The 27263-nt window shown below is 52.0% G+C and overlaps 2 protein-coding genes and 1 pseudogene across 55 annotated transcripts in view; 1 reads left to right on the top strand and 2 right to left on the bottom strand.

The window, feature by feature from the left end:
• Positions 1-33: 33 nt before the first annotated feature.
• Positions 34-21907, top strand: GNPTG (N-acetylglucosamine-1-phosphate transferase subunit gamma). Of its 4 annotated transcripts, none has more exons than XM_021086863.2 (11): positions 34-99; positions 227-284; positions 365-432; positions 19795-19849; positions 19916-19999; positions 20085-20178; positions 20262-20376; positions 20452-20534; positions 20618-20749; positions 20835-20906; positions 20997-21907. In XM_021086863.2, exons 1-10 carry the CDS (start codon positions 48-50, stop codon positions 20871-20873), a joined length of 780 nt encoding a protein of 259 aa, XP_020942522.2. In that variant the 5' UTR covers positions 34-47; the 3' UTR covers positions 20874-20906; positions 20997-21907. The 4 variants fall into 4 exon arrangements, with proteins under 4 accessions (XP_020942522.2, XP_003124805.5, XP_005655207.3 ...); XM_003124757.7 differs by having other exon boundaries at positions 20825-20906; XM_005655150.4 differs by having other exon boundaries at positions 19901-19999.
• Positions 5820-6322, bottom strand: LOC106507363 (NADH dehydrogenase [ubiquinone] 1 alpha subcomplex subunit 2 pseudogene; annotated as a pseudogene). The gene has a single exon (XR_014841046.1). The product of XR_014841046.1 is annotated as an NADH dehydrogenase [ubiquinone] 1 alpha subcomplex subunit 2 pseudogene (transcript).
• Positions 21160-27263, bottom strand: part of UNKL (unk like zinc finger) — a 68065-nt gene continuing 61961 nt past the window's right edge. For all 50 annotated transcript variants that reach the window (XM_085017963.1, XM_085017969.1, XM_085017973.1 and 47 more), the window contains 5 exons: positions 26101-26193; positions 25378-25605; positions 24166-24368; positions 23832-24089; positions 21160-23330 (listed from right to left, as the gene is read on the bottom strand). In XM_085017963.1, coding sequence (XP_084874089.1) covers positions 23175-23330; positions 23832-24089; positions 24166-24368; positions 25378-25605; positions 26101-26193 — 938 coding nt within the window. In that variant the 3' untranslated portion in view covers positions 21160-23174. The remainder of the gene's footprint in view (positions 23331-23831; positions 24090-24165; positions 24369-25377; positions 25606-26100; positions 26194-27263) is intronic.

The raw sequence follows: 27263 nt of genomic DNA, 5'->3' as shown, positions 1-27263 counted from the left end.
GCTCACGTGACCCGGGCGCCCACGTGATCACGCGCGGCCGCGGTGCCATGGCTGCGAGGATGGCGGCTTTTGTGCTGCTGCTAGGGCTCGCGGAACGCGGTTAGTGTGTCCGGACTGCCTGCGCATCCCGCCGCTGCCTAGTACCCTGCTCCCCGGAGCCCTCTTCCCGTCCCCGCGTCCCTGCCCCGCGCTGCCCGCCCGCGTCCTCACCACCTGTTCTCTGCAGGGCCCGCGCGCTCAGGTGCCGCCAAGATGAAGGTGGTGGAGGAGCCCAACACGTTCGGGTGAGCGGCCTCTCGGCGTGCGGCGGGGCGGGGCGGGGCGGCCTAGACCCGGTTCTCCCTGACCCTCCTGCTTCCTCCAGCCTCAACAACCCGTTCATGCCCCAGACCAGTCGCCTCCAGCCCAAGAGGGATCCTTCGCCCGTGTCTGGTGAGTTCGGGGGCCCGGAGGGAGCAGGGAGCCGGCCTGGCTTCCCCACCAGGCGGGCGGCGTCAACTCTCGGGGGCCTGCTCCAGGGAAGCGGGAGAGGGAAGGGAAGCCTGGGATGAGGGGCCCTGAAGGCTAAGGCCTGGAGGCTCATGCACTCTGTCGGCCTTCTAAAACCATGTCAGGTGAGCGCCAACGTTCGAGAACGTTATTGTACCAAGTCGAGGAGTTACCCTAGACTTAACCCTTAATTTTTTTTTTTTAGAGGTGAAGTCTGTTAACAGTTTGGTGTTTGTTCTCCCAGACGTTTTTTATGCTTTTACATGCATAAGTTTACAAGTAAAAAAAAAAAGTGTAGTAATTTCTGATCGTTGCCTTCCCCTTTTGAGCGGTACATGTTTTCTCGTTTGCTATCCTCGCTTCACTGTGCGTCTTCCTGGTAGATGTGGGTCTTCACTCTTTGCTCTTGGTGCCCAGTGTTTCATAACTCGGCTCTGCATCCTTTTCTTGTCCAGCGGGGTGGTGTTTAGGGTTTTCGGCCGTTAGAAACAGTGCTGAGGAGCACATCCCCCCTGGGGGCTGCCTCTTTCTACACTCAGGTGAATGATCTCCTTAGGCCCATGGCAGAAGTGCAATTGGTAGGTCGTTAAATGATTAGTAAATACAGGAATCCAGGAGTTTCTTCTGTCATGCGGTGGGTTAAGAACCCGACTGCAACCTCTCAGGTCACCTTGTCGCCAGGTTCCATCCCTGGTGGAGCATGGTGGGTTAAAGGATCCCGGGTTGCCGCCGCTTCAGTGGAGGTCACAGCTGTGGCTCGGATTCACTCCCTGGCCCAGGAATTTCCAGGTGCTGTGGGTGCTGCCATTTAAAAAAAAAAGAAATCAACTGTAATAGAAAAAATAAAAATCACTATTTAAAAAAAGAAAAACCAAATCCAAATTTCTTTTGTTTTGGCTTTTTTTTTTTTTTTTTGATTAGGGCCATATCTATGGCATATGGAGGTTCCCAGGCTAGTGGTCAAATTGGAGCTGTAGCCGCCAGCCTACGCCACAGCCACAGCCACGCCAGATCCGAGCCGAGTTTGCGACCTACACCATGGCTCACGGCAACGCTGGATCCTTAACTTTCTGAGTGAGACCAGGGATCGAACCAGAAACCTCACGGTTCCTAGTCAGATTCGTTTCTGCTGCGCCATGTACTCTTTTTTTTTTTTTTTTTTTCTTTTGGCTTTTTAGGGCAGCACCTGCGGCCTGTGGAAGTCCTCGGGCTAGGGATTGAATCGGAGCTGCAGCTGCTGGCCTACACCACAGCCACAGCAACGCGAGATCTGAGCCGATTCTGTGATCCTCACCACAGCTCATGGCAGTGCCGTATACCTAACCCACTGGGGGAGGCTCTGGGATTGAACCCTCATCCTCATGGATCCTAGTTGGTTCGTTACCCCTGACCCATAACGGGAACTCCAAGACTCCAAATACTCTTTTTTTTTTTTTTTTTTTTTGGAGCCGCACCCATGGCATATGGATGCCAGGCTAGGGGTCCAATTGGAGTTGTAGCCGCCAGCCTACACCACCACAGCAATGCAGTATCCAAGCTGTATCTGCAACCTACACCACAGCTCATGGCATTGAGAGATCCTTAACCCACTGCGCGAGGCCAGGGATCGACCCTGTATCCTCATGGATGCTGGTCAGATTCGTTAACTGCTGAGCCACGACAGGAACTCCTTTTTTTTAGTTATTATTATTCTTTTTTTTTGCAGGGTTGCCATTTTATTTTTTTATTTTTTTTAATTTTTTTTTAATTTTCCCACTGTACAGCAAGGGGGTCAGGTTATCCTTACATGTATACATTGCAATTACAGTTTTTTCCCCCACCAGGGTTGCCATTTTAAATGGGGGGGGGGTTTCAGGAAAAGATTAAATGAATTTAGCCTAGAAGCTGAAGTGGAAGGGGACGAAGGCATGTGGCTCTTAGCACTGGGCTTGGGGAAAGAGGGGTTCTGCAAAGCAGTGGCCAGATAAGGCCTTGAGCAAGGCACTGTGGGGGCCGGAGGGACTGGCCGCAGGGGCGCCGTGAGATCAGAGAGAACCGGCACAGTTGTGAGCGCCCAGTCTAAACAAACCTGGACTCGCTTTTACTCTGAAAAACATCTGATAGAAAAGCAAAGAAATGGGGAGAAAGGTGGTGCAGTGGGTTAAAGATCCAGCGTGCCTCTGTGGAGGCACCAGTTCAGTCCCCAGCCCAGTGCGGTGGGTTAAGGATTGGGTGTTGCTGCAGCTGTGGCATAGGTCACAGCCCCACCTCGGATTCAGTCCCTAGCCTGGGGACTTCTATAGGCTGTGGGTGCTCACTGCCCCCCCCCCCCCGCCAGAAGGAAAAGCAGAGAGATGGGAGTTCCCTGGTGGCTCAGCAGGTTGAGGATCCAGCATTGTCACTGCTGTGTCTGGGCTTGGTCCCTGGCCTGGTGCTGCAGTGGGTTAAGGGATTTGGTGTTGCGACAGTTGTGGTGTAGGTTACAGCTGTGGTTGCAGGGATTCAATCCCTGGCCTAGGAATTTCCACATGCCCTGGCTGTGGCCATAAAAATAACAGTGAGAAGAGTGTTTCTTTGCCTTCTTTCTGTGTTTTGAACATCACTGGCTTAGATTTGAAGCCTGTTTTTATCGCGAGGTAGTTGACATGGGGTTTAGAAACCAGGAGCACGTCTCTGTCGTCTCCGCCCCCAAGACAAGGCCAAGAACATTCCCATCGCCCACAAGAGTGCAGTGTCCCCTTCTAACGCCCCCTCCCCCCAGCACTCTCTGGCTTCCATTGCTGTGTGTGTGTGTCTGTCTGCTTTTTTAGGGCTGCACCCGCAGCATATAGAAATTTCCAGGCAAGGGCTGGAATTGGAGCTGTAGACACCAGTGTACACCACAGCCACAGCCACTCAGGGTCCAAGCTGTGTCTCTGACCTACACCACCGCTCCCAGCAGCAGTGCTGGATCCCTCATGCACCAAGCGAGGCCAGGGATCGAACCCACGTCCTCGTGGCCGCTGGCCGGGTTCGTTACCACTGAGCCACAACAGGAGCTCCTCACTGGTGTGCATTAGTCTCCTCTGCGCTTGGATGTCAGTTAGATGGAGTCGCGAGTACACACACCTGGCGTGTTTCTCAGCAGCATGTTTTTGGGCTTCATCTGTCTTGTTGCACGTATCAATCGTGAGTTTTTCCTCATTGTTGAAAACACGTCAAAACTGTCAGGAGGCATTCCTGTCGTGGCTCAGCGGAAACAAATCAGACTAGTATCCATGAGGACTTGATTCTGTCCCTGGCCTCGCTCAGTGGGTTAAGGTTCCGGTGTTGCTGTGAGCTGTGGTGTAGGTCGCAGGTGCGGCTCGGATCCCGGGTTGCTGTGGCTCTGGCGTAGGCCGGTGGCTCCAGCTCCGATTCGACCCCTAGCCTGGGAACCTCCATATGGATGCTGCGGGTGTGGCCCTAAACAAATAAACAAAAGGGTGTGTTTGGGACAATTTCAGGCACACCCCAAATTGGAGGAGGTATGTGAGCACCCGCACCCAGCCCAGCCCTCGCCCTTCTTTCTCTCCTGCCACCCTGCTTACTGGAAACAAATTTCTCACCGCTTACTTCCTTTGCAACATTTTAGTCTGTGTCTCTGTCAAGGGCAGAGCCCCAGGGTCGATGTTGTGAGTATCTCCCATGTCGTCTCATAAGGGCCTGATCCGTGGCCGGTCCGTCTGAGTCGGGGCCGAAGGTCGGTGTTGTGTGTCTTTGACGTGGACCCGCGTGTACCTTGGGTCCCCCACCCTGTTTCTCTGCCATTTGTTTGCTTTTTTTATTTTTATTTTTTATTTTCCCACTGTATAGCAAGGGGATCCAGTCATCCTTACATGTATACATTACAATTACATTTTCTCCCCACCCTTTGTTCTGTTGAAACGTGAGTATCTAGACAAAGTTCTCAGTGCTACTCAGCAGGATCTCCTTGTAAATCTACTCTAAGTTGTGTCTGATAAGCCCAAGCTCCTGATCCCTCCCACCAGGCAGCCACAAGTCTATTCTCCAAGTCCATGATTTTCTTTTCTGAGGAGATGTTCATTTGTGCTGGAGATTAGATTCCAGTTATAAGTGATATCATATGGTATTTGTCTTTGTCTTTCTGGCTCATTTCACTCAGTATGAGAGTCGCTAGTTCCATCCATTGTTGCTGCAAATGGCATTATGTCATTCTTTTTTATGGCTGAGTAGTATTCCATTGTGTATATATACGACCTCTTCCGAATCCAGTCATCTGTGGATGGACCTTTGGGTTGTTTCCATGTCCTGGCTATTGTGAATAGTGCTGCAATGAACATGTGGGTACATGTGTCTCTTTTGTCCGGATAGATGCCCAAGAGTGGGATTGCGGGGTCATATGGAAGTTCTATGTATAGATTTCTAAAGTATCTCCATAGTGGCTGTACCAGTTTACGTTCCCACCAGCAGTGCAGGAGGCTTCCCTTTTCTCCACAGCCCCTCCAGCACTTGTGATTTGTGGACTTATGAATGATGGCCATTCTGACGGGTGTGAGGTGGTATCTCATGGTAGTTTGGATTTGCATTTCTCTTACAATCAGCGATGTTGAGCATTTTTTCATGTGTTTGCTGGCCATCTGTATATCTTCTTTGGAGAAATGTCTATTCAGCTCTTTTGCCCATTTTTCCATTGATTGATTGGCTTTTTTGCTGTTGGGTTGTATAAGTTGTTTATATATTCTAGAGATTAAGCCCTTGTCGGTTGCATCATTTGAAACTATTTTCTCCCCTTCTGAAAGCTGTCTTTTTGTTTTCTTTTGGGTTTGCTTTGCTGTGCAAAAGCTTTTCAGTTTGATTAGGTCCCATGGGTTTATTTTTGCTCTAGTTTTTATTGCTTTGGGAGACTGACCTGAGAAAATATTCATGAGGTTGATGTCAGAGAGTGTTTTGCCTGTGTTCTCTTCTAGGAGTTTGATGGTGTCCTGTCATATATTTAAGTCTTTCAGCCATTTGGAGTTTATTTTTGTGCATGGTGTGAGGGTGTGTTCTAGTTTCATTGCTTTGCATGCAGCTGTCCAGGTTTCCCAGCAAAGAGGGTGGAACAAGGAACAAAACATCCAGAGGCGGCACTTTCAGCACAAGCTTTATAAAGAACAGAACACGGGAGTTCCCGTCGTGGCGCAGTGGTTAACGAATCCGACTAGGAACCATGAGGTTGCGGGTTCGATCCCTGCCCTTGCTCAGTGGGTTAACGATCCGGCGTTGCCGTGAGCTGTGGTGTAGGTTGCAGACACGGCTCGGATCCCGCGTTGCTGTGGCTCTGGCGTAGGCCGGTGGCTACAGCTCCGATTCAACCCCTAGCCTGGGAACCTCCATATGCCGCGGGAGCGGCCCAAGAAATAGCAACAATAACAACAACAACAACAACAACAAAAAGAAAGACAAAAGACAAAAAAAAAAAAAAAAAAAGAACAGAACACGTTTCTCCACATTGTGCTCAGTCCAGCAGAGTCCTGGCGCTGGGGCTTTGGCTCTTAATCCTTAGTGGAGGCTTCAGGCTCTGCCGCTTAGCACATTCTCCAGGGTTCTGGTTACCTGATCAGCACTGAAGTTGTTCAAAGAGACATTCTTCTCTTGGCCAAACGCGTAGCGAGCCCAGAGCTTGGGCTGCACATCAGAGCACTCGCGGATGAGGATGGGCAGGTCGGGGTTCGCCTTCTTCAGCTCCACAGTGTTTCTCGATGAAGTCCTGACGCCCTGGCTGCCAGGAGAGTGCTGACATACATGGATGCAAATCTCACGCAGGCCCAATTTGGCGCGGATCCCTCGACTCGCTGCGGCTGCTGCCATCTCCCCTAGAACCCAATCAACCAGCAGAGACCCTGTTTGCTTTTTTGTTGGCCGCCCTGTGGCGCATGGAGCCCCTGGGCCAGGGATCAGATCCGAGCCACAGGTGTGACCTATGCTGCAGCTGAGGCAATGCCAGGTCCCTGCCCCTGTCACTGTGCTGCCCAGCTTCCAGAGATGCTGCCACAGCGGGAAACCTCGGTGATTTAGTGTTTCCCCGCTCCTGGGGTTTGTCTGTTGCATTCCCGCGGCGTCTAACATTTCTTCCTCCTCTATTAGTGGAACGTGGGCGGTTTTTTGTGTGTGTGCTTTTTAGGGCTGCAAATGCCGCATGTGGAGGTTCCCAGGGGAGGCTCCCAGGCAAGGGGTCTCATTGGAGCTGCAGCTGCCAGCCTACACCACAGCCCCAGCAATGCGGGATCCGAGCCGCATCTGCGACCTACACCACGGCTCCCGGCAACGCCGGATCCTTAACCCACTGAGCAAGGCCAGGGATTGAACCCACATCCTCACGGATACAAATCGGGTTCATTACTGCTGAGCCACGACAGGAACTCCTTGTTGTTTTTTCCTGTCTTTTTGCCATTTTCTTGGGCCGCTCCCGTGGCATATGGAGGTTCCCAGGCTAGGGGTCCAATCGGAGCTGTAGCCACTGGCCTACGCCAGAGCCACAGCAACGCGGGATCCGAGCCGCATCTCTGACCTACACCACAGTCCACGGCAATGCCGGATCCTTAACCCACTGAGCAAAGCCAGGGATCGAACCTGCCACCTCATGGTTCGTAGTCGGATTGATTAACCACTGAGCCTTGACGGGAACTCCAAGGAACTCTGTACATTTTTGTATTCTTTCCCACCATGGTTTAGTCCAGGGGATTGCACATAGTTCCCTGTGCTGTCCAGGGCGACCTCGTTGTTTATCTGTTCTCAGTGTGATAGTTCGCATCTGCTGACCCCCGAGTCCCAGCCCCTCCCCTTGGCAGCCACGAGTCTATTCTCCAAGTCCATGAGTTTCTCTTCTGTGGAAGGGTTCGTTTGTGCCCTGCACTGGATTCCAGATATAAGTGAAATCATATGGTGTTTATCTTTCTCTTTCTGACCAACTTCACTTGGTGTGAGAGTCTCTAGTTCCGTCCGTGTTGCTGCAGGTGCGTTATTTCATTCGTTCTCATGGCTGCGCAGTGTATTCCATTGTCTGTAAGTACAGCTTCTTAATCCGCTCATCTCTTGATGGACGTTTAGGTTGTTTCCGTGTCGTGGCTGTCGTGAATGGTGCTGCCATGAACATACAGGTGCACGTGTCTTTTTGAGTTATGGTTTTGTTGAGATACGCTTCCAGGAGGGGGATTGCGGGATCACACGGCACTTCTGGATGTAGTTTTTGGAGGACCCTCCATACTGTCTTCCGTAGTGGTTGTACCAGTTAATATTCCCACCAGCAGAATAGGAAGGTTCCCTTTTCTCCACACCCTCTCCAGCATTTGTTATTCGCAGACCCTTAAACGATGGCCGTTCTGGCGGGTGTGCGGTGGTACCTCACTGTAATTTTGACTTGCGCTTCTCTAGTAATTAGTGATGCCGAGCGTCTTTGTCGGTGCCGACTGGCCATCGATGTGTCTTCTTTGAAGAAATGTTTAGTCTTCTGCTCCGCTTTTGATTAGGTTGTCTAATATTTTGTTGTTGAGTTCTGTGAGTTTGTATATTTTGGCTATGAAGCCTTTGTTGGTTGCATCCTTTGCAAATATTTTCTCCCATTCTCCAGGTTCTTTTTCCTTTTTTTTTTTTTAATGGCCACACCTGCAGCATATGGAAATTCCTGGGCTAGGGGTTGAATTGGAGCTGTAGCCAGCAGCGTGTGCCACAGCCATGCTAGGTCTGAGCTGTGTCTGCAACCTGCACCACAGCGCACAGCAGCGCCGGATCCTTAGCCCACAAGGCAAGGCCAGGGATGGGACCTGCATCTTCTTGGTTACCAGTCAGATTCTTTTTGGCTGAGCCATGACGGGAACTCACCATTTTAACAGTATTAGTTCTTCCAGTTCAGGAGCGTATGGTATCTTTCCATTTCTTTGAATTCTCCTTATTTTATTTTATTTTCTGGATTTATTTCTGCTGCACCACATGGGAACTCCCTGAATCATCCTTAATTTCTTTTATCATTCTCAGTGTATAAATCTTTTACATCCTTCATCAGGTTTATTCCTAGGTTTGGGGGCACTTTTTTTGTTTTGGTGTAATTTTAAAAGGTTTTTTTTTTTTTTTTTTTTTGTCTTTTGTTTTATATTCTCTTTCTGAGACTTCATTGTTAGTACAGTGAGATGCAGCCAATTTCTGAATGTTGATCTTGTGTTCTGCAGCTCTGCTGAATTCTGTTGTCAGATCTTGTGGTTTTTGTGTGGAGCCTTTAGGGTTTTCTGTAGATACTATCATATCTACATAGAATGATAAATTTTACCTCTTCCCTTCTAATTTGGATACTTTTTTATGTGAGTGCTGTAGCAAGGACTTCCGATACTATTTGAATAGAAGTGGTGGTGAGAGTGGGCATCCTTATTTTGTTTCAGATTTTAGTGGGAAGTCTTTCAGCTTTTTTCCATTAAGTATTATACTGGCTGTGGGTTTGTCACAAATAGCTTTTATCATGGTGAGGTATGTTCCGTCCACACCCACTTGAGTAACAGGGTTTGTTTTAGTGAACTTTATATTTGCACAACTTAATCATTACAACCTGATTTTCAACATTTCCATCCCAAAGCCCCAGCCCATCCCCCCCAACCTCATTTCAAGTCTACGAGTCTGTTCCTGTTCTGCAAAGAAGTTCATTGTATCCTTTTTTTAGATTCCACATGTAAGTGATAGTATATGATATTTGTGTCTCACTGACTTCACTTGGCGTGATAATTTCTAGGTCCATCCATGTTGCTGCAAATTTCATTCCTGTTTATGGCTGAGTAATATTCCACATGTACATGCATCACATCTTCTTGATCCCGTCCTCTGTCATGGACATTTAGGTTATTTCCATGTCTTGGCTATTGTATGTAGTGCTGCAGTGAACATTGGGGTAGATGTATCCTTTTGAGTCATGGTTTTCTCTGGATAGACGCCCAGGAGTGGGGTTGCTGGATCATGTGGTCATTCTAGCTTCTTGAGGAATCTCCATACTGTTTTCCATAGTAGCTGCACCAATTTACATTCCCACCAAGTGTAAGAGGGTTTCTTTTACTCCACACCCTCTGCAGCATTTATTGTTTGTAGACTTTTGGATGACAGCCATTCTGGCTGGTGTAAGGTAGTACCTCATAGTAGTTTTAATTTGTAATTCTCTAGTAATTAGTGATCTTGAGTATATTTTCATGTGTTTTTTGGCCATCTGTATATCTTCTTTGGAGAACTGTCTGTTTAGATCTTCTGCCCATTTTTGATGGGGTTGTTTTTTTGGTATTGAGCTGCAGGAGGTGTTTAATATTTTGGAGATTCATCCCTAGTCAGTCGCTTCATTCGAAAGTATTTTCTCCCATTCTGTGGGTTGTCTTTCCATTTTGTTTAGGGTTTTCCTTTGCTGTGCAGAAACTTTTAAGGTAATAGGTCCATTTGTTTATTTCCTTATTTTATTGTCCTTACTCAAGGAGGTGGATCTGAGAAGATAATTGCCGTGGTTCATGTCAGAGTGTTCGGCCTATGTTTTCCTCTAAGGGTTTTGTAGTATCTTGTATTGGGGTCTTTAATCCATTTTGAATTTACGTTTGTGTATGGTGTTAGGGTGTATTCTAATTTCATTCTTTTACATGTAGCTGTCATTTTCCTCTGCACCACTTTATTGAAGGGGCTGTCTTATCTCCATTTTATATTCTTGTTTCCTTTGTCATAGATTAGTTGACTGTAGGGGCATGGGTTTAATTCTGGGCTTTCTGTCCTCTTCCACTGATCTGTATTTCTGGGTGTTTTTTTGCCAGTACTGTACTGTTTTGATGATTGTAGCTTCGTAATATAGTCTGAATTCAGGGAGCCTGATTCCTCCAGCTCAGTTTTTCTTTCTCAGGATTGCTTTTGCTATTCTGAGTCTTTTGTGTTTCCAAAACAAACTTTAAAATATTTCATTCTAGTTCTGTGAACAATGCCCTTGTTAATTTGATAGAGATGGCATTGACTCTGTAGATTGCCTTGGGTAATATAGTCATTTTGACAATTTTTTTTTTTTTTTTTTTTTTGTCTTTTTGCTATTTCTTGGGCCGCTCCCGCGGCATATGGAGGTTCCCAGGCTAGGGGTCAAATCGGAGCTGTAGCCACCGGCCTACGCCAGAGCCACAGCAACGCAGGATCCGAGCCGTGTCTGCAACCTACACCACAGCTCACGGCAACGCCGGATCGTTAACCCACTGAGCAAGGGCAGGGACTGAACCCGCAACCTCATGGTTCCTAGTCGGATTCGTTAACCACTGTGCCACGATGGGAACTCCCATTTTGACAATATTGATTCTTCCAATCCAGGAGCATGGTATAGCTTTCCCTCTGTGTCATTTTTAATTTCTTTCATCAGTGTCTTATAGTTTTCAGAGTACGGGTCTTTTGTCTCTCTAGGAAGGTTTGTTCCTGGGTATTTTCTTCTTTTGGATGCAATGGTAAATGGGATTGTTTCCCTAATTTCTCTTTCTGATCTTTCATTGTTAGTTTTATGGAAATGCAGTTGATTTCTGTGTATTGATTTTATATCCTGTAACTTTACCAGATTCATTGATGAGCCCTAACGGTTTTCTGGTGGCGTCTTTAGGATTTTGTAAGTATAATGTTATGACATCTGCAGGTAGTGTTAGTTTTACTTCTTCCTTTAAAATTTGGGTTCCTTTTATTTCTTTTTCTTCTCTGATTGCCGTGGCTAGGATTTCCAAAACTATGTTATATGTAGTGGTGGCATCCTCTTTTAATACTGATCTTAGTGCAGTTCTTTCAGCTTTTCACCATTGAAAATGTTAGCTGTGGGTTTGTCATATATTGCTTTTATTACGTTGAGTTAGGTTCCTTCCATGCCCACTTTCTGGAGGTTTTTTTTTTTTTTTTTAAATCAGAAATGGGTGTTGAGGAGTTCCTGTCGTGGCTTAGTGGTTATCATATCTGACTGGGAACCATGAGGTTGTGGGTTCTATCCCTGGCCTCACTTGGTTGAAGATCCGGTGTTGCCATGACCTGTGGTGTATGTTGCAGACGTGGCTTGGGTCTCACGTTGCTGTGGCTGTGGTGTAGGCCAGCAGCTACAACTCCGATTGGACCCCTAGCCCAGGAACCTCCATATGCCGTGGGTGCAGCCCTAGAAAAGACAAAAAAAGAAAGAAAGAAATGGGTGTTGGATTTTGTCAAAAGCTTTTTTTTTTTTTTTTGTCTTTTTGCCATTTCTTGGGCCGCTCCTGCGGCATATGGAGGTTCCCAGTCTAGGGGTCTAATCGGAGCTGTAGCCGCCAGCCTACACCACAGCCACAGCAACGTGAGATCCAAGCCACGTCTGCAACGTACACCACAACTCACGGCAATGCTGGATCCTTAACCCACTGAGCAAGGGCAGGGATGGAACCCGCAACCTCATGGTTCCTAGTTGGATTCGTTAACCACTGCGTCACGATGGGAACTCCGATTTTGTCAAAAGCTATTTCTGCACCTATTGAGAGGCTCATATGGTTTTTATTCTTCAGTTTGTTATGTGGTGTATCACGCTGACTGATTTGCAGATATTCAAAAGTCCTTGTATCCCTGAGGTAAATCCTACTTGATCAGGTGTGTACCATCCTTTTACTGCATTGCTGGGTTTGGTTTGCCAGTATTGTGGTGAAGATTTTTGCATTTGTGTTCATCAGTGATATTGTCCTATCATTTTCTTTTTTGTGGTATCTTTGTCTGGTTTTGGTATGAGGGTGATGGTGGCGTCATAGAATGAGTTTGGAGGTGTTCCTTCCCCTGCAATTTTTTGGAGTAGTTTCAGGGGGATAGGTGTTAAATTTTGGATAGAATTCACCTGGGAAGCCATCCGGTCCTGGACTTCTGTTTGTTGGAAGTTGGGGGATTTTGTTTGTTTGTTTGTTTTGCTTTTTAGGGTCACGCCTGCGGCATGTGGGGGTTCCCAGGGTAGGGGTCCAATCGAGCTACAGCTGCTGGCCTCCAGCACAGCCACAGCAATGCCAGAGCCTAATCCACTGAGCGAGGCCAGGGATCGAACTTGCAACCTCATGGTTCCTAGTTGGATTCGCTTCCTCTGCCCCCATGCGGGAGCTCCTTGTTGGAAGTTTTTAATCACGGTTTTAAGGTCAGTTCTTGGAATTAATCCATTCGTCTTTTCTCTTGGGATTGGGTTTTCTGTTGTGATGTCTGGTTTGCTGGCAGTTAGTGCCTTTACTGTATGTGTGCCTTTCCTGGGGAGCCTTGTCACTTGTGACACTGTTTCGAGTTGCGGCCTTTTCTTTTCCACCTGGAGAAGTTCCTTTAGTACTTGTTGTGGAGCTGGTTTAGGGGTGCTCAATTCTCTCAGCTTTTACTCGGCTCTGAAGCTTTGGATTTCTCCTTCGAATCTGAATGAGAGCCTTGCTGGGTAAAGGAATCTTGGTTGGAGGTGTTTTTCTTTCATCCCTTTCAGTACATTGTGCTGCTCCCTTCTGGCTGCCGAGTTTCTGCTGAAAAAGCAGCCAAGAACCCTACTGGGGTTCCCTCGTGTGCTATTTGGTTCTTTTCCGGACTGCTTTACCGTGTCTGCGGTTTTGTTCGCCCAGATCACTGCACATCCCAGGTGCCCCTTGCTGGTTTGTATGTACCCGTCGTGCTTCCTGGGTCTGGATGGGGGATCCTTTCCCGCGTCAGGGCGTTTCCGGCCCTCTCCTCAGACGTTCTCTCCGGCTTGGCCTCTCCCCCACCTCCGCCCTGGAACACAGGTGTTGGTGCGTTCATGTCGTCCCAGGGCCTCTCAGAACATCTCTTCTCTTCAGGCTGCTTTGTCTTTTCTGTCCCGGGTCAGCGATTCCCACGAGTCTCCTTCGACCTCACCTATTCCTTCTTCTGCCTCCTGTGTGCTGCTGTTGGTTGCTTCTCGTGAATTTTTTATTTCAGTTACTGTATTCTGTATCTCTGCTTTGCCTAATCTTTAAATCTTCTCTTGGCTCAGTGTTTCTTTTAACTTATCACTCTCTGCTTCCAGTTTATTTCCAAGCTCTTGAATCATCTTTACTATCCTTAGTCTAAAGTCCTTTTTCATGGAGGTTCGTAATCTCTAGATCGATTAGCTGGTTTTCTAGTTTTGGTTCTCCTTGTTCCCTTAGCTCAGGCACAGTTCTCTGCCTTGTCACTGTGTATAGATTTTGGGTGCGCTCTCCTTTTGGGGTTGTCACCTCTCTTGCTTCTGGTGTCTGCCCCCTGCCGTGTGGCTGACGTGGGTGGGGGGGGGCTTGCCGCAGGCTTCCTGAAGGGAGGGGCTGCCGCCTGCCCCCTGGTGGGTGGCTCCCATTCCTGTCCCTCTGGTGGGTGGGGCTCTGGCTCCGGCTGGGATTAGAGGTGGCTGTGTGATGGCGATGGATGGCGGGATTGATGGCGGGATTGCAGCGGGTCCTTGGGTGGGGCTGGTGGGTTCCCACCTGGTTTGTTGTCTGGCCTGGGGTTTCTCGCCCATAAATGGGTGGGGGTAGACTTTTCCAAAACGGCCCCCTCTAGAGGAGGTCACACTGATGACTGTGCCCGCGACCTTAGACCTTCCCCCACGGTAAGCCACGGTCGCCCCGTTTCCCAGGAGATCCTCCAGGGACCTCAGGCAGGTCTGACCCGGATTCCTGGGGCGTCTCTCCTTGGCCCTGGGACCCAGTGCCCAGGAAGGCCTGTGTGGGCCTTTCCAGCATGGAGTCTCCGTGTCCCCCAGTCCCGGGGGAGCTCCTGCACACACGCCCTGCTGCCCCTCCACACCCAATGCCCCGGGGGCTCCTCCTCCCGCCCGCCAGGTCCCTGGGCGTGGGAACCTGGCGTGGGGCTCAGAACTCTGGCTCCTGTGGGTGAGCCTGTGGGATACACTTCCTTTCCAGTCTGTGGGCTTGCCCGCCTGGGGGGTATGGGGTTGTTTCTATGATGTAATTGCTCCTTCTACCGTCTTGATATGGCCTCCTCTTTGTCTTCCGGCATCGATATCTTTTTTGGTAGTTGGCAGTCTATTTTGTTGAAGGTTGTTCAGCAGTTGGTTGGAATTTGGTTGTTTTCCTGAGAGAAGGTGCGCAGCCGTCCTTCTACTCCACCGTCTTAATCCCGTCTCAGTGCTGGATTCTTGACTTTGCTTAAGAGTTTCTATCATAACGGATGCTGGATTTTGTCAGTGGCTTTCTCCGCATTATGGTGATAACCCCGTGGCTTTCAGTTGTGTTATTAAGGTGGTGTATCACATTGCTTGATGGGCATTTGCTGAGCCAGTCTAGTGCTCCTGGGGTGAATCCCACATGGTTGTGCACAGTATAATCATCTTCTTCTTATCATTGCTTTAAAGTCCCCGCCTGCGTCATATGGAAGTTCCCAGTCTAGGGGACAAATCCGAGCTGCACCTGTTGGCCTACACCACAGCAGCTCGGATTTGACCCACATCTGGGACCTACACCACAGCTTGCAACCACGCTGGATTCTTAACCTCCTGAGCCACAGTGGGAGTTGGTATGGTCTTTTTTAGGTGTTGCTGGATTTAGTTTTGTTAAGAATTTTCACATCTGTATTCATCAAACATGTTGACTTAAAATTTTCTTTTCTTGGTGGTACCTGGTTTTGGCATTAGGGTGATAGTGGCTTCACAGAGTGTCTTTGGAAGTGTTCCCTCCTTTTCAATTTTTTGGAATAGTTTAAGAAGGATCGGTTAAGTTCTAATTTGTACATTTGGTAGAATTTGCCTGTGAAGCCATCTGGTCCTGGACTTATAGGGAGGTTTTTTTAAAAAAAATTACAGATCCTGTTTCACTTCTAGTGAGTGGCCTGTTGAAGTTATGTTTCTTCTTGATTCAGCTTTGGTGGCTACTTGTTTCTACAAAGTTGTACCTTTCTTCTAGGCTGTCAGACGTGTTGGCGTATAACTGTTCATGGTATTCTCTTACGACTTTTTATATTTCTGGGGTATCACTTGAGATTCCTTCTTTTTCATTTCTTATCTCATTTATGTGAGTTCTCTCTTCTTGGTGAGCCTCGCCAGAGGTTTGTCAAAGAGCCAGTTCTTGGTTTATTGATTTTCTTCCATTTAAAAAAAAACCTCTTTTATTTATTTTCTCTCTAATCTTTATTTTTTCCTTCCTTCTGCTGACTTTAGGTTTTGTTTCTTCTTTCTCTAATTCTCTAATGTGGTGGGTTAGGTTATTTGAGAATTTTCTTGGGTTTGTTTTTTTCCCTTTTGTGGCTACAGTTGTGGCCTACGGAAGTTCCTGGGCCAGGGACCAAATCTGAGCTACAGCTGCAACCTGCGCCAGCGGGAAGGCCCTTTCTTGGTGTTAAGGAAGGCCTGTGCACTACGGATGTTCCTCCAAGAACTGCTTTTGCTGCCTCGTTTAGATGTTTTGTTTGCAGTGTTGTTTGTCTCAAGGTGTTATGACTACTGCTGCTGCTTTCTGGGGCTGCACCTCCAGCATGTGGAGATTCCCAGGCTAGAGGTTGCACCAGAGCCACAGCAGTGCCAGATCTGAGCAGTGTCTGCAACCGGCAACACAGCTCATGGCAATGCTGAATCCGTAACCCACTGAGCAGAGCCAGGTCTCAAACCCGTGTCATTGTGGGTACTAGTCAGGTTCATTACCACTGAGTCACAACAGGAACTCCTCAAGGTATTTACATTTTTAAAAAATTTCCTTGTTTACCCATTGGTTTTTTTTAGGTAGCATGTTGTTTATTCTCCATACAGTCATTTTTTTTCTCATTTCTTTTCCTGTGGTTGATTTCTAGTTTGATGCTGTTGTAGGCAGAAAAGATGCTGGAAATAATTCCCTCCCATTTCTTGAGGGTAGTTTTGTGCCCTGTTGTTGGTCCGTGTGCACCTGAGAACAGCGCATTTCTGGTCATTTTGGATGTGATGTCGTGGAAACACTGAGTCCGGCTGTTGCAGTGTGTCGTGTGGGAGCTCCGCTGCCTTGTTGCTTTCATTCAGAGAGCTTTTCATTCATGGGAATGGTGTCTTAAGGTCCACTGCCACTGCGTCCCCATCCGTTTCTCGCTTTATGTCTGTTCGTGTTTGCTCTCTGTATTTGGGTGCTTCTGTATTGCGGCATATATGTATGAGTGTAATAGCCTCTTGGTGAAGTCATCTCTTTATCATTATACAGTGTCCATTTTTTCTCTTTACGGACTTAGTTTAATGTCTGTGTTTGTCTAATACGAGCATTTCAGCTCTTTCCATTTGCATGAAGTACCTTTTTGCCATCCCCTTTTAATCTATGTGTGTCCTTTGCCCTAAAGGGGGTCTCCTATAGGCAGCATATTGTAGGCTTTCTTTGTGTGTGTGGTGTGTGTGTGTGTGTTGTGTGTGTGCTTTCTAGGGACGCACCCGCAGCATATGGAGGTTCCCAGGCTAGGGGTCCAGTCGGAGCTGCAGCCGCCAACCTACACCAGAGCCACAGCAACGCCAGATCCAAGCCGTGTCTGCGGCCTACACCACAGCTCATGGCTATGCTGAATCCTTAACCCACTGATCGAGGCCAGGGATGGAACCCACAACCTCATGGTTCCTAGTCAGATTCATTTCCGAGTGCCACGATGGGAACTCCTTTTTAAATTGAGTCTGCCACTCTCTGTTTTGATTGGAGCCTTCAGTCCATTGACATTTAAGGTAATTATTGATGCATGTGTATGTATTACCATTTTAAACCTTGTTTTCAAGTTCATTGTGTTTCTCCTTTGTCCTTTTTTCTTGGGGGGGTGATTTGCTTTTATCTTATGCTTGTGTCCTCTTTTTGGTTTTTGTGAATGTGTTGTTTGGATTTGATTTGTAGTTGCCTGGTTTTTCAAGTCTGTGAACCCTTTTTCCTAAATCCACTTGCTTTAGACTGATAGTCACATAGCCTCCAACAGATTCTGAAAAAGATTTTACATTTTCTCACGCTCCTTCCCCACACTTTGTGATTTTGATCGTTTTTACATCTTCGCATTTACTCTTTTGCTGTTTCTTGTGTTTGTCATTGGTGTCAAAATTTTTTTTCTTCTGTATAGTGGCTCAGTCATTGCTTTCCAGTTGTGACCTCCACCTTCGTATGTGTTCTTGATTCTTTTTAGAGGAGAGATCCTTCAGTATTTCCTTTAGGATAGATTTAATATTGCTGTGTTATTTTAGTTTTTGCTCGTCTGAGAAATTATTTATTTCTGCTCCTATTCTAAGTTATATTCTTGCTGGCGAGAGTGTTCTAGGTGGCAGATTTTTCTCTCTCAGAACTTGGAGTATATCTTGCCATTGCTTTCTGGCCTGCAGTGTCTCTGTAGAGAAATCAGCTGAAAGCCTTAGGGGGTTCCCTTGTAATTCACTCTTTTTCTCTTGCTGCCTTGAGAGTCTTATCATCTTTAACGTTTACCATTTTAATAGGCATGTCTCGGTGTAGGTCTTTTTGTGGCATAATTGTTTGGGATTCTGTGCTTCTGGTATCTGGATATTTGTTTCCTTCTTTCCCTCGATTTGGCAAGTTTTCAGCCATAATTTCTTCAAATACATTTTCAGTCCCCCTTTCTCTTTCTTCTCCTTCTGGGACCCCATTACATATAAATTGGCACCTTTATATTATCCCAGAAATCTCTTTACCTTGCTTTTTTTTTTTTTTGTCTTTTTAGGGCTGTGCCCTTGGCATATGGAAATTCCCAGGCTAGGGGTCGAATCAGAGATGCAGCTGCTGGCCTACGCCACAGCCACACAGGGTCTGAGCCACGTCTGTGACCTATGCCAAAGCGTGCAGCAACACCAGATCCTTCACCTGCTGAGTAAGGCCAGGGATCGAAGCTGCATCCTCATGGATGCTAGTGGGGCTTGTAACTTGCTGAACCACAAGAGGGACGCCTCACTTTCCTTTGTTAAATCTGCCTTCAGTCTGCTGTCCTGATTGGAAGATTTCCATTATTTTATCTTCCAAGTCACTCACTTGCTGTTTCTGCACTATTTATTCTGCTTATCGTCTGCAGCTCAGCTTTCACTTTGGTTAATGAATCTTCTAATTTTTTCTTGGCTTTCCTTTTATCAAACTGCCATCTTGGTCCAATACTTGCATCTGCCTTTGAAACCCTATAGATCTGCAGATCAGAATCACAGCACTGCTCTAGCATTTTCCCCTGTCTCTGCCTTTACTGCAGGTGACTGCCAGGATGCCAGGGCAGGCCTGGAAATGAAAGCCCTCAGCGTTTATCTTATCTTTGCCCTCATTTTTGGATCATAGTTTCCCGTATGTAGGCTCCTCAGTGGGCAGTTTTTTCTCTTACCCCACTGCTCTCTGGCCTCTGAGGTGTAGCAGAGAAACGGGCTGATGACCTTAAGGACCTTTTGATGAGACAGGTCACTTCTTGCTGCTTTAGACTTGGGTTTTGACATTTTTCTTCTTGGTGTGGTGTGGGTCTCCTTGGGTTTATTGTTCTTGGAGTTCGGGGTGCTCCTTGGATTTGTAGGTTCATGTCTTCTATCAAACTGGGAAAGTCATTTCCTCAGACAGTCTTTGCCCTTCTCCCCCAGCGTGCCCTGCTGTCTCCTCGCCACGTCTCTCTCGTGGATCGATGACAGTTGTATTCCTCAGCTCCAGGTTTTGTGGGTTCCCTTCTGTGCTGTTCACGTCTCTGCCCCCGTATCATTTCCCTGATATTCTTGAGTTCCTTGTTTTTCTCTCCAGCTACTTAATCACATAGAAGACACTTGTGTAACAGTCTTTAGTCACTCCCGTGTCTGGGCTTTCCTCTGAAGAGGCCATGGTTCCTTTGTGATGTTTTGTTGAAAACTGTCGGCCTTGGCAGCCTGGCCCTGTGAGAGGCAGCCTTCACCACTAGGCTGGGCATGCTCGGAGCCAGGGGGCGGGAGGGCAGCCATGTGTGCACGGCTGCTCTGGGAGTTTCACCCCAGCTTCTCCTTGGGCCCTGCATGGCCTGTTGTGGGTGTCTCCCTGTAACCCTGCCTCCTGCAGCCCTCCTGGCAGCCCCCTGCTGGCTGGGACATTGCACAGGTCAGCCTGGGGCAGCAGCATGAGGGCCAGTGAACAGGCCCCGGGACTCGTCCTTCCGCCTGGCGGAGGCATGGTTGTGCCCTGCTCAGCTGGTTGCTGCAGATGTTTCTCAGAACCACCGGGGGGTGAGCTCAGCTGGTTTCTGGGGGTTCTCTCGATGCTTCTGAGGGATGGGACCTTGGAGCTTCCCAGCCTGTACTTGGCTGGTGTCACCCATGCTCTCTGGCTCCAGCATTAACGTGCAAGCACCGGAGCTTTTCCTGGATAGCCCTGGTTCTGTGGGTGCCTCGGGCCTGCTCTCTGCACTCTGCACAGCAAATCCTGCTCTCCCTTCCAGGGCCCGGGCATCTCTCCAGACTCTCCGGCAAGTGCTTCAGCCTGGTGGAGGCCACGTGAGTGAGGGGAGGGGTGGGTGTGGCATGGGGTTGGGACCCCCCTGACAGCGGCTGTGCCCCCAGGTACAAGTATGAGTTCTGCCCATTCCACAACGTGACCCAGCATGAGCAGACCTTCCGCTGGAACGCCTACAGCGGGATCCTCGGGTGAGTGGGGGCCTGGGCGGGTGGCTGCAGCCCCTTCTCGCCCTCTCCCCCCTACCCCCAGCTCACGCGCCCTGCCTCTCCCCAGCATCTGGCACGAGTGGGAAATAGCCAACAACACCTTCAGGGGCATGTGGATGAGAGACGGCGACTCCTGCCACTCCCAGAGCCGGCAGAGCAAGGTGGGCTGTGGGGGGGGGGGGGGCGGAGGCAGCCCCTGGCTCCTCCCACCCACCCACTCACTGGGTGTCGCCCCCACCCCCAGGTGGAGCTTACCTGCGGCAAGAGCAACCGGTTGGCCCATGTGTCCGAGCCACACACCTGTGTCTACGCGCTGACCTTTGAGACGCCCCTTGTGTGCCACCCCCACTCCTTGCTAGGTGGGCACCAGGGCTGGCCAGGGGCGTTGGGGTGCAGAGGGGCTCAACTCAGTCTGGTTTCTCTTGGCTCCTCAGTGTACCCCACCCTGCCTGCGGCCCTGCAGCACAGGTGGGAGCAGGTGGAGCAGGATCTGGCGGACGGGCTGATCACATCCCAGGTGAAGGGCTAGGGTGGGTGCCCCCCCGCTGAGTGGTCCCCCTATCCCGGGCTGGGTGCTCCCTCTTCATCCTCCACCTTTAGGGCTATGAGAAGTTGCTCAGGTCGATCTTTGAGGATGCTGGCTATTTAAAGGCCCCAGAACAAAGCGAGCAGGCGCAGCAGGACAGGGGTGCCAAGGGCCTGGTGTTTGAGACGCTGGAGAGCTGCCATGAGGTACCGGCGGGGCCTCCCTGGGGCTGGACGGCCTCCTGCCAAGGGCCTGACTTCTCCCTGGAACTCACGCTCTAGGCACATAAAGCCCTGTCAGCGGAGCTGGAGAGGCTGCGGAGCGTGCTGACCCAGCACGGCATCCCCTACACGCAGCCTGCAGGTCAGTGGTGCCTGGGGTGGTGCCCAGCCCGCCTTGGGACCTGCCACCTGCGAGGCATTGCCTTCCTCTTGCCACTTGGTGTTTTGGCAGAAACTTACATCTCTGAGCACCTGGGCCCCAAGACACCCACAGACCCCACGGCAGAGCACCTGCGCGGCGACCCGGGGCTGCGAGCCAACAACCTGTGATCAGGCTGCGAGGCGCAATGTGGGGAGTCCCCACCAGAGGGCGCGCTTTCTCTTCCAGACACAGACAAGATGATAAAGATTTTTAATTTCCATTTTATCCATACTGATAAAAATAACTCCATGAATTCTGTAAACCATTGCATAAATGCTATAGTGTAAAAAATTTAACAAGTGTTACACTTAAACGGTTCACGACAAGGAAATGATTACACCTTATAAATACTATACCTTCTGGGTTAAAACTCCATTCCGGTAACATTCTCCTCTAAATACTCAAAGCAAATGTATGGATTGGGGCTCCCACACTGAGGTCTCCTGCTGACACCGAACACACGTGAGCTGACAAGAGGTGGGCAGCAAGAGCCGGGGCCTCGCCCAGCACCAAGTGACTCCCACTCCCGCTCCCACACCCGGCGCTCCCACCACCCGCAAGCAGGACAGTGACGCCCTGGGACGCCGGGCCTGGCCGAGCTGTGACTGGGAGGCCTGTGCAGGGTGGCCCCGGCGGCCAGGATGGAGTCTGGGTGGTTCTTTGGTCTTCCCACTGCACCCCGGTTCTCGGCCCGCGCCGCGCCCCGCCCCGCCCCAGCCGTGGGAGCCGGGAGCGCGGCCCTCTGGTCCGCCGAGCTCCCCAGCAAGAACTGACCCGAGTAGCTTATGAACACACCTAAAGCTTCATGGTTCTCCTTTACAATTGCAAAGTGTCCAGGCTGGATGTTGGTAATAAAACTACCCTGTTCTCCCTCAAAAGGCCAAAGGCCTGGAGGGGGAAACAGGTGCATAAATATTAATAAAAATAATTTTAAACAGTGATAACAGTAGCACAAAATATACGTAATTTCTAAGAGCTAATCAATCATTACTAGAATTAAAAACCAAGTCGAACTACGGCAGCCGAGTCTGTCCCCTTCGGCAGCCGGCCCGCTGCGCGCTCCATGGACCGGCCTCTAAGTGTCAGCTCTCCTTTCTGTCTCGTGAAGACAGGCTTGAAACCTCTCACTATAATAAATACATTCTAATTTGGTCACTGATAAAAACTTAGTCACTTTGCACTTACAAAAATGCTCTTATCTATAAAGTCTTTGGCACAGCCCAGGGCCGGTGGGGCGTGTCCCTGTCCCTTCCGGGATGGGTTGGTCCCTGCTCTGCGCCCAGTGGCAGACTCTGGGCGATTGCGGTGCCCATCTACGTCTGCCTCACCAAGCGCCGAGTCTGGACCAACGACAGACACTTCCACTTCCTCCCAGACTCCCAGGACCCAAAGCAGATGCGGAAGACATGTCTGCCCTAAGATCCAACCCGTGTCCAGCAGCCTTTCCACCGTCCCACCCCCCACGGCGGCCAGGTCCTCCCCAACGTCATGGTCACGCGAATAGGCCACTTAGACAAAGAGATGAGGCGACAGCGTCACCCTGGAGGCTGGGATGCCTGCCAGCGAGCTCTGGGAAGCGGGGGCCCGCGGCCGTCACAGTGCTGGCGCGCACCTTGTCCAGTTGGCGGGACCCCCAGCCCGCCGCCCCGCCCTTCCCAGGCACAGGCACTTGCGTGGGAGCCCGCGGGCATCAGCGGCCGCTGCAGTTCACGGGCCGTGTTGGGAGAGTTAAAACCGCCTGCAGGGGCGCGTCCCGTGATAGTCCCTCTGCTAGAAACACTATGGGTTTGCACTTCATTTGAAAACGGTCCAACTCCTATCTAAGCATTTCTCACCAGATCAACGCTCGCTTCCAAAGGCTAACTTCAGAATGTGACCCGAAAACACATACGGACTATGGACTAAAAGACCGGATGACACACGTTCACAGTACACGTGTAAAGCTTCATGTCACCGTATGTTAAAAACACGAACCTAAAAGCAGCTCATAGCAACTCGGACGGTCCGCCCAAACTCCTCAGGCTGCAAAGTGCTTCTCGACCGCGACCCCCCAGGATCCGGTCACGGCGCTTGGCGCACACGCCCGCGAAGTCCCCTGCTGGCGGGCCGCGCAGGGCTGCTGGGTTGGCGACGAGAGCACGAGACCGCGGGTGGGTGGATGGGCCGGGGTCCCGACCTCGGTGGCACCGGTGGGTGAGGCGGCGGCTGTCACCATGGCAGGGGCTGGCCCGCGCAGTAGGGGCACTCGGGCGCGCCGGCAGCGCACGCCTCGCAGAGCACGTGGTGCTGGCAGGGCCGCAGGACGGTGCCGCGGGCCTGCTCCCCGCACACCACGCACTGCTTCGATCGGACCTGGAAGATCACCTGCGGGGCGAGCCGCAGTCAGGGGCGAGCGAGGGGGCGGGGCCTGGCTACGGGGGCGGAGGGGGTCAGGCAGGGCGGGGCAGGGGGCGGGGCCACCCGGGAAGCACAAGAGGGGCTGCGAGGCGCTTCCCCGAGGGACCCACGGGGGGGCGCAGCTCCAGAGCCGGAGCCGCCGGTGGGCGGCGCGGGTAGCCGGGCTGGCGGCCACCAGAAGGGCTGTGGAGGGGGCGGGGGACCGGGCGGGAGGCAGTGCCTGGAGCCCTTGGGAGGCCCCAGGATGTGCCGAGGCCCGAGGTTTCATGCAACACCAGGAACGAGGACGAATGAGAAGACGGGGGGGGGGGGGGGGGGGACGACGGGACCCTAGAGAGTGACCCAGGGAGGCGCCCCAGGGCACGCCCGGGCTCCAGGGAGGGAGGCGGGGGTGAGGGGAGCTGCGCTGGGCCGGGCCCCCCCTCCGTGCCCAGCCCTCGGCCTCATGAAAAGTGTCGCGGGACTCACCCCGTCAAGGGCTTCCAGGTCCAGACGCAGCTGACTCTGCAGCGAGTGCAGCTTGGGCAGCGGGATGGCACCGATGTCGCCGCAGCCGCGCAGCCCGGGGAGCGCCGAGCACAGGCCCTGGCCCTCCAGCTCCTCCTGCAGCCTCCGGAACTGGGCCTCCACCTCCTCCTTCTTCTGCAGCGCCACCTGCCGCGCGCTGTCGGCCGCGAGCGCCCGCTCCTTGGCCTCCTTGGCCTCCCGCTGCCAGGCGTCACAGGCCTGAAACCCAGGAGCTGCAGTGGCGGGGCCGGCCGCACCCCCGCCCGCCTGCCCCGCAGGCCCTCCCCAGGCTCACCTGCTTCACCTGCTGCCAGGACTCCTCCCACTGCCTGATCTTCCTCTTGGCCTCGTCCAGCTGCCGACGGACGCGGGCCAGCTCGGCACTGTTAGCACTCGCCCCCGAAGAGGCTGCAGGGCCGGAATTCAGGATTGGGGACGGGCTGGGAGAGAAGCTGCCCGAAACAAAGTCCCAGATGCTGCCGGGGACACCATTCAAACCTGGGTGTGGAAGCGGCAGGTGTCAGCTCAGTTGCGCTGGAACCCCCCAAGCACCTGGCACATAGGCACTGGGCCCCCGGGCGCCACGGCTGACTACGCCCGCGCCCCTCCTGGAAAGGAAACGGCTGCAAGGCTCCTGTGGCTGCGCCTGGGGGCCTCAGTGTGGGGAGTCTGGTACCGGAACCCTTTACATACTTAGAATCTGGAGGACCCCGCGGAGTTTTTGTTTCCATGGGTGACATCCCTTGACATATGCGTGGCATGAGAAATTAAAACATACTTCAAGATAAATAGCAATGTGGAGTTCCCATTGTGGCTCAGGAGGTTAAGAGCCTGACTAGCATCCATGAGGTTGCAGGTTCAATCCCTGGCCTTGCTCAGTGGGTTAAGGATCCAGCGTTGCCATAGCTGTGGTGTAGGTAACAGACACAGCTCGGATCTGGCGTTACTGTGGCTGTGGTGTAGGCTGGCAGCTGTAGCTGCAATTAGACCCCTAGCCTGAGAATCTCCACATGCCATGGGTGCAGCCCTAAAAAAGTAAGTTTTTTAAAAAAAAAAGCGATTCTATTTTTTTTGGGGGGGGGGGGGCTGCCTGCAGCATATAGAAGTTCCTGGGCCAGTGTTCAAATCTGAGCTGCAGCAGTGACCTGGGACACTGCAGAGACAACACCGGATCCTTAACCTGCTGAGCAACGGCAGAAACTCCTATCAATTCTTTTAAAACAAAACAGATCGCATAAGGTAGGTGATGTTTTTCAACAAAACAAGTGTCCTGTTTTTGCAAATCCGTCTGCTTGAGCGTCCAGTCCCTGGTGACATCACACACATGGCAGCCTCAGGATGCCACGTGCGAGTGAGTGAGGCAGGTTTGTGTGTCCCGGGCACACTGAGGCCCCACAGAGGTCCCCATGCAAACCCCAGGTCCCCCGGGGCACCTTCTCCTGAGCAGCAGAGACAGAGGGTCCGATGCGCCGTGGCTGCCCCCCTCCCCCCCGCCAAGCCCACTCACCGAAGGAGCTGTAGGACGGGGCCGAGGGGCCCAGTGCTCTGGGCTCTGACTTGAGGGGTGGCGGCTGCTGGGGGGGCGTCATGGCCGAGGAGACGAGTGGCCCTGACAGGGACTGGGAGAGGGAGCTGAGTGGGGAGGCAGACAGGGACGACGACGAGTGCAGGGACGGGGAGCGGGGCAAGCAGCCTGGGATGGCCACAGGTGCCGAGCCCCCCAGCGACCTCTGACCTGCAGGAGTAGAGGGGCCAGGTTAGCCAGAGGTCACCTGGGCCAGACACGGAGCCGGTCCCTCCATCCGGGAATCACCCAGCACTGCCTGAGCTGGGGGAGCAGGTGCACGGTGGTGGGGTGGGCACCCAGGTGAGGTGTGACCACAACGCTCACAGCTCAGACAGGGTGCGGGGCTCAGCGGGGGTGCTGGCAGAGGCCAGACACACCCGCTAGGCCCTGCCCGGGCGGCCTATCCGTGGGCACGGTGGTCCCAGGACTTTCAGGTCCCCGGAGATGATCCCTCTTAGTATCAGAAGAAAGTGAGAAATGACTGCACTTATGATGCTACCATCGTGGTCTTCCTGCCAGTGCAACGGGCAAACGTCTGAGAAAGGCTGGGAAGGCCCGACCCCGCACCTCTGCAGAGGCCGCAGGCAAGGAGACGGGACCCCGCCACCCCAGAACCACTAAGGACGCTCCAAGGGCCAGCCTGGAAAAGCGGCAGGCGCTCACCCGCGGGTCCCAGGTCACGGCCGTCGTGCTCCTCCAGCTCCTTATCCTGGGCGGCGAGGCTGATGTCACCAAGGTGAAGGTCTAATGCAGATCCTGTGGGACAGAGCCTGCGTCACCTCAGGGGCCAGGAGGGCGGCGGCTCAGGGAGAAGCCAGGCTCTGTGGGTGGCGGGGACCTATCCTGGAGCCTCAGCAACACAGGCCTCATCGGACTCAACTTAACGGAGTCTGACCGAGGAAACAGAAAGAGCCTGACTAGGAAAAACAATGCCAGGAGGGTGACATCCGCGGGAAAGTGGCTCACAAGACACCACAGGTGGCACCTGCACTCACCTCCTCAGCCAGGTCACCACAGGGGCACCGAGCCGGGCCCGCCCACAGGCACGTTCTGCTGGCAGCCAGTGCCCCCCAGACCTGACTGTCCAAGAAATGGGACATGGAACACGGCCCCTCATCACTGTCCCCCACCACCTGCCAAGAAACCCTTTTCTGCCGGTGGCGTCCGTCCTCCCACTGTCCCCATCTGACACTCGGTCCTGGAGCCCTGCGCCCTGGGGACCTGGCACTGAGTAGGAAGCCATCCTGGGGTGGCTGAGGTCAAGCCTGCCAGGCTTCAAAGTTCCCACCGCCCCACGGGGTTGACTCAGGGAAGGTGTGGCCCAGGGCCCGAGGGCCAGGGAAGGGCTGCAGGAGTTCCTGGGACATGGGGACCAGAGCCACCTGCCCAGCACGGAGGCACAGCCAGGTCCACAGGAGACGGTGGTCGCACCCCCACCCCACCCCTGGGGTCCGCTCTCCCAAAGCACCCTCCCAGAGACAGGAGGGCCCCTCCATCCCCCAGCCTAGGGGTGCCACACGACCCTCGTCAGACCTGCCTGCTCCAGGTCAGCCTTCCGCCCCTGCCCTGCCCCCAGCTGCCTGGTGCCAGGAGGCAGGGTCCCCGGACAGTGTCAGGCGAGCAGCAGGGCGCCAGCCCCGCCAGGAGGGGAGGATGCTGGGTTCCGACCGCATCCCGCCCTGGGCTGAGCCAGACCCCCAGGAGCAGAGCCGTGGGAGGCTGGGGTGGCTCCAAACGGCTGCATTCGAACCCGAGTGTGGACAGGGCAAGGCGACAAGACTGTGACTCTGAGACAGACCACGGCCGGGGGAGGCTGCTGCCTCCAA

The sequence above is a fragment of the Sus scrofa genome, chromosome 3 (assembly GCF_054392235.1).
Source record: "Sus scrofa isolate SSC_HxYL_T2T_F1_AM1 chromosome 3, Sscrofa_HxYL_maternal_Yorkshire_Landrace_v2.0, whole genome shotgun sequence".
Lineage (NCBI taxonomy): Eukaryota > Metazoa > Chordata > Mammalia > Artiodactyla > Suidae > Sus > Sus scrofa.
The sequence above is the reverse complement of the archived record's forward strand: the minus strand, read 5'-3'. Positions and strand labels throughout refer to the sequence as shown.

Excerpts from the sequence above, each read along its gene's own strand:
- GNPTG (XM_005655149.4), top strand. The coding sequence starts at position 48 with ATGGCTGCGAGGATGGCGGCTTTTGTGCTGCTGCTAGGGCTCGCGGAA. Across the intron at positions 19,850-19,900 it reads TTCAGCCTGGTGGAGGCCAC|CGGCTGTGCCCCCAGGTACA; the intron begins GTGAGTGAGGGG and ends CCCCCCTGACAG. Across the intron at positions 20,377-20,451 it reads CCACCCCCACTCCTTGCTAG|TGTACCCCACCCTGCCTGCG; the intron begins GTGGGCACCAGG and ends TTGGCTCCTCAG.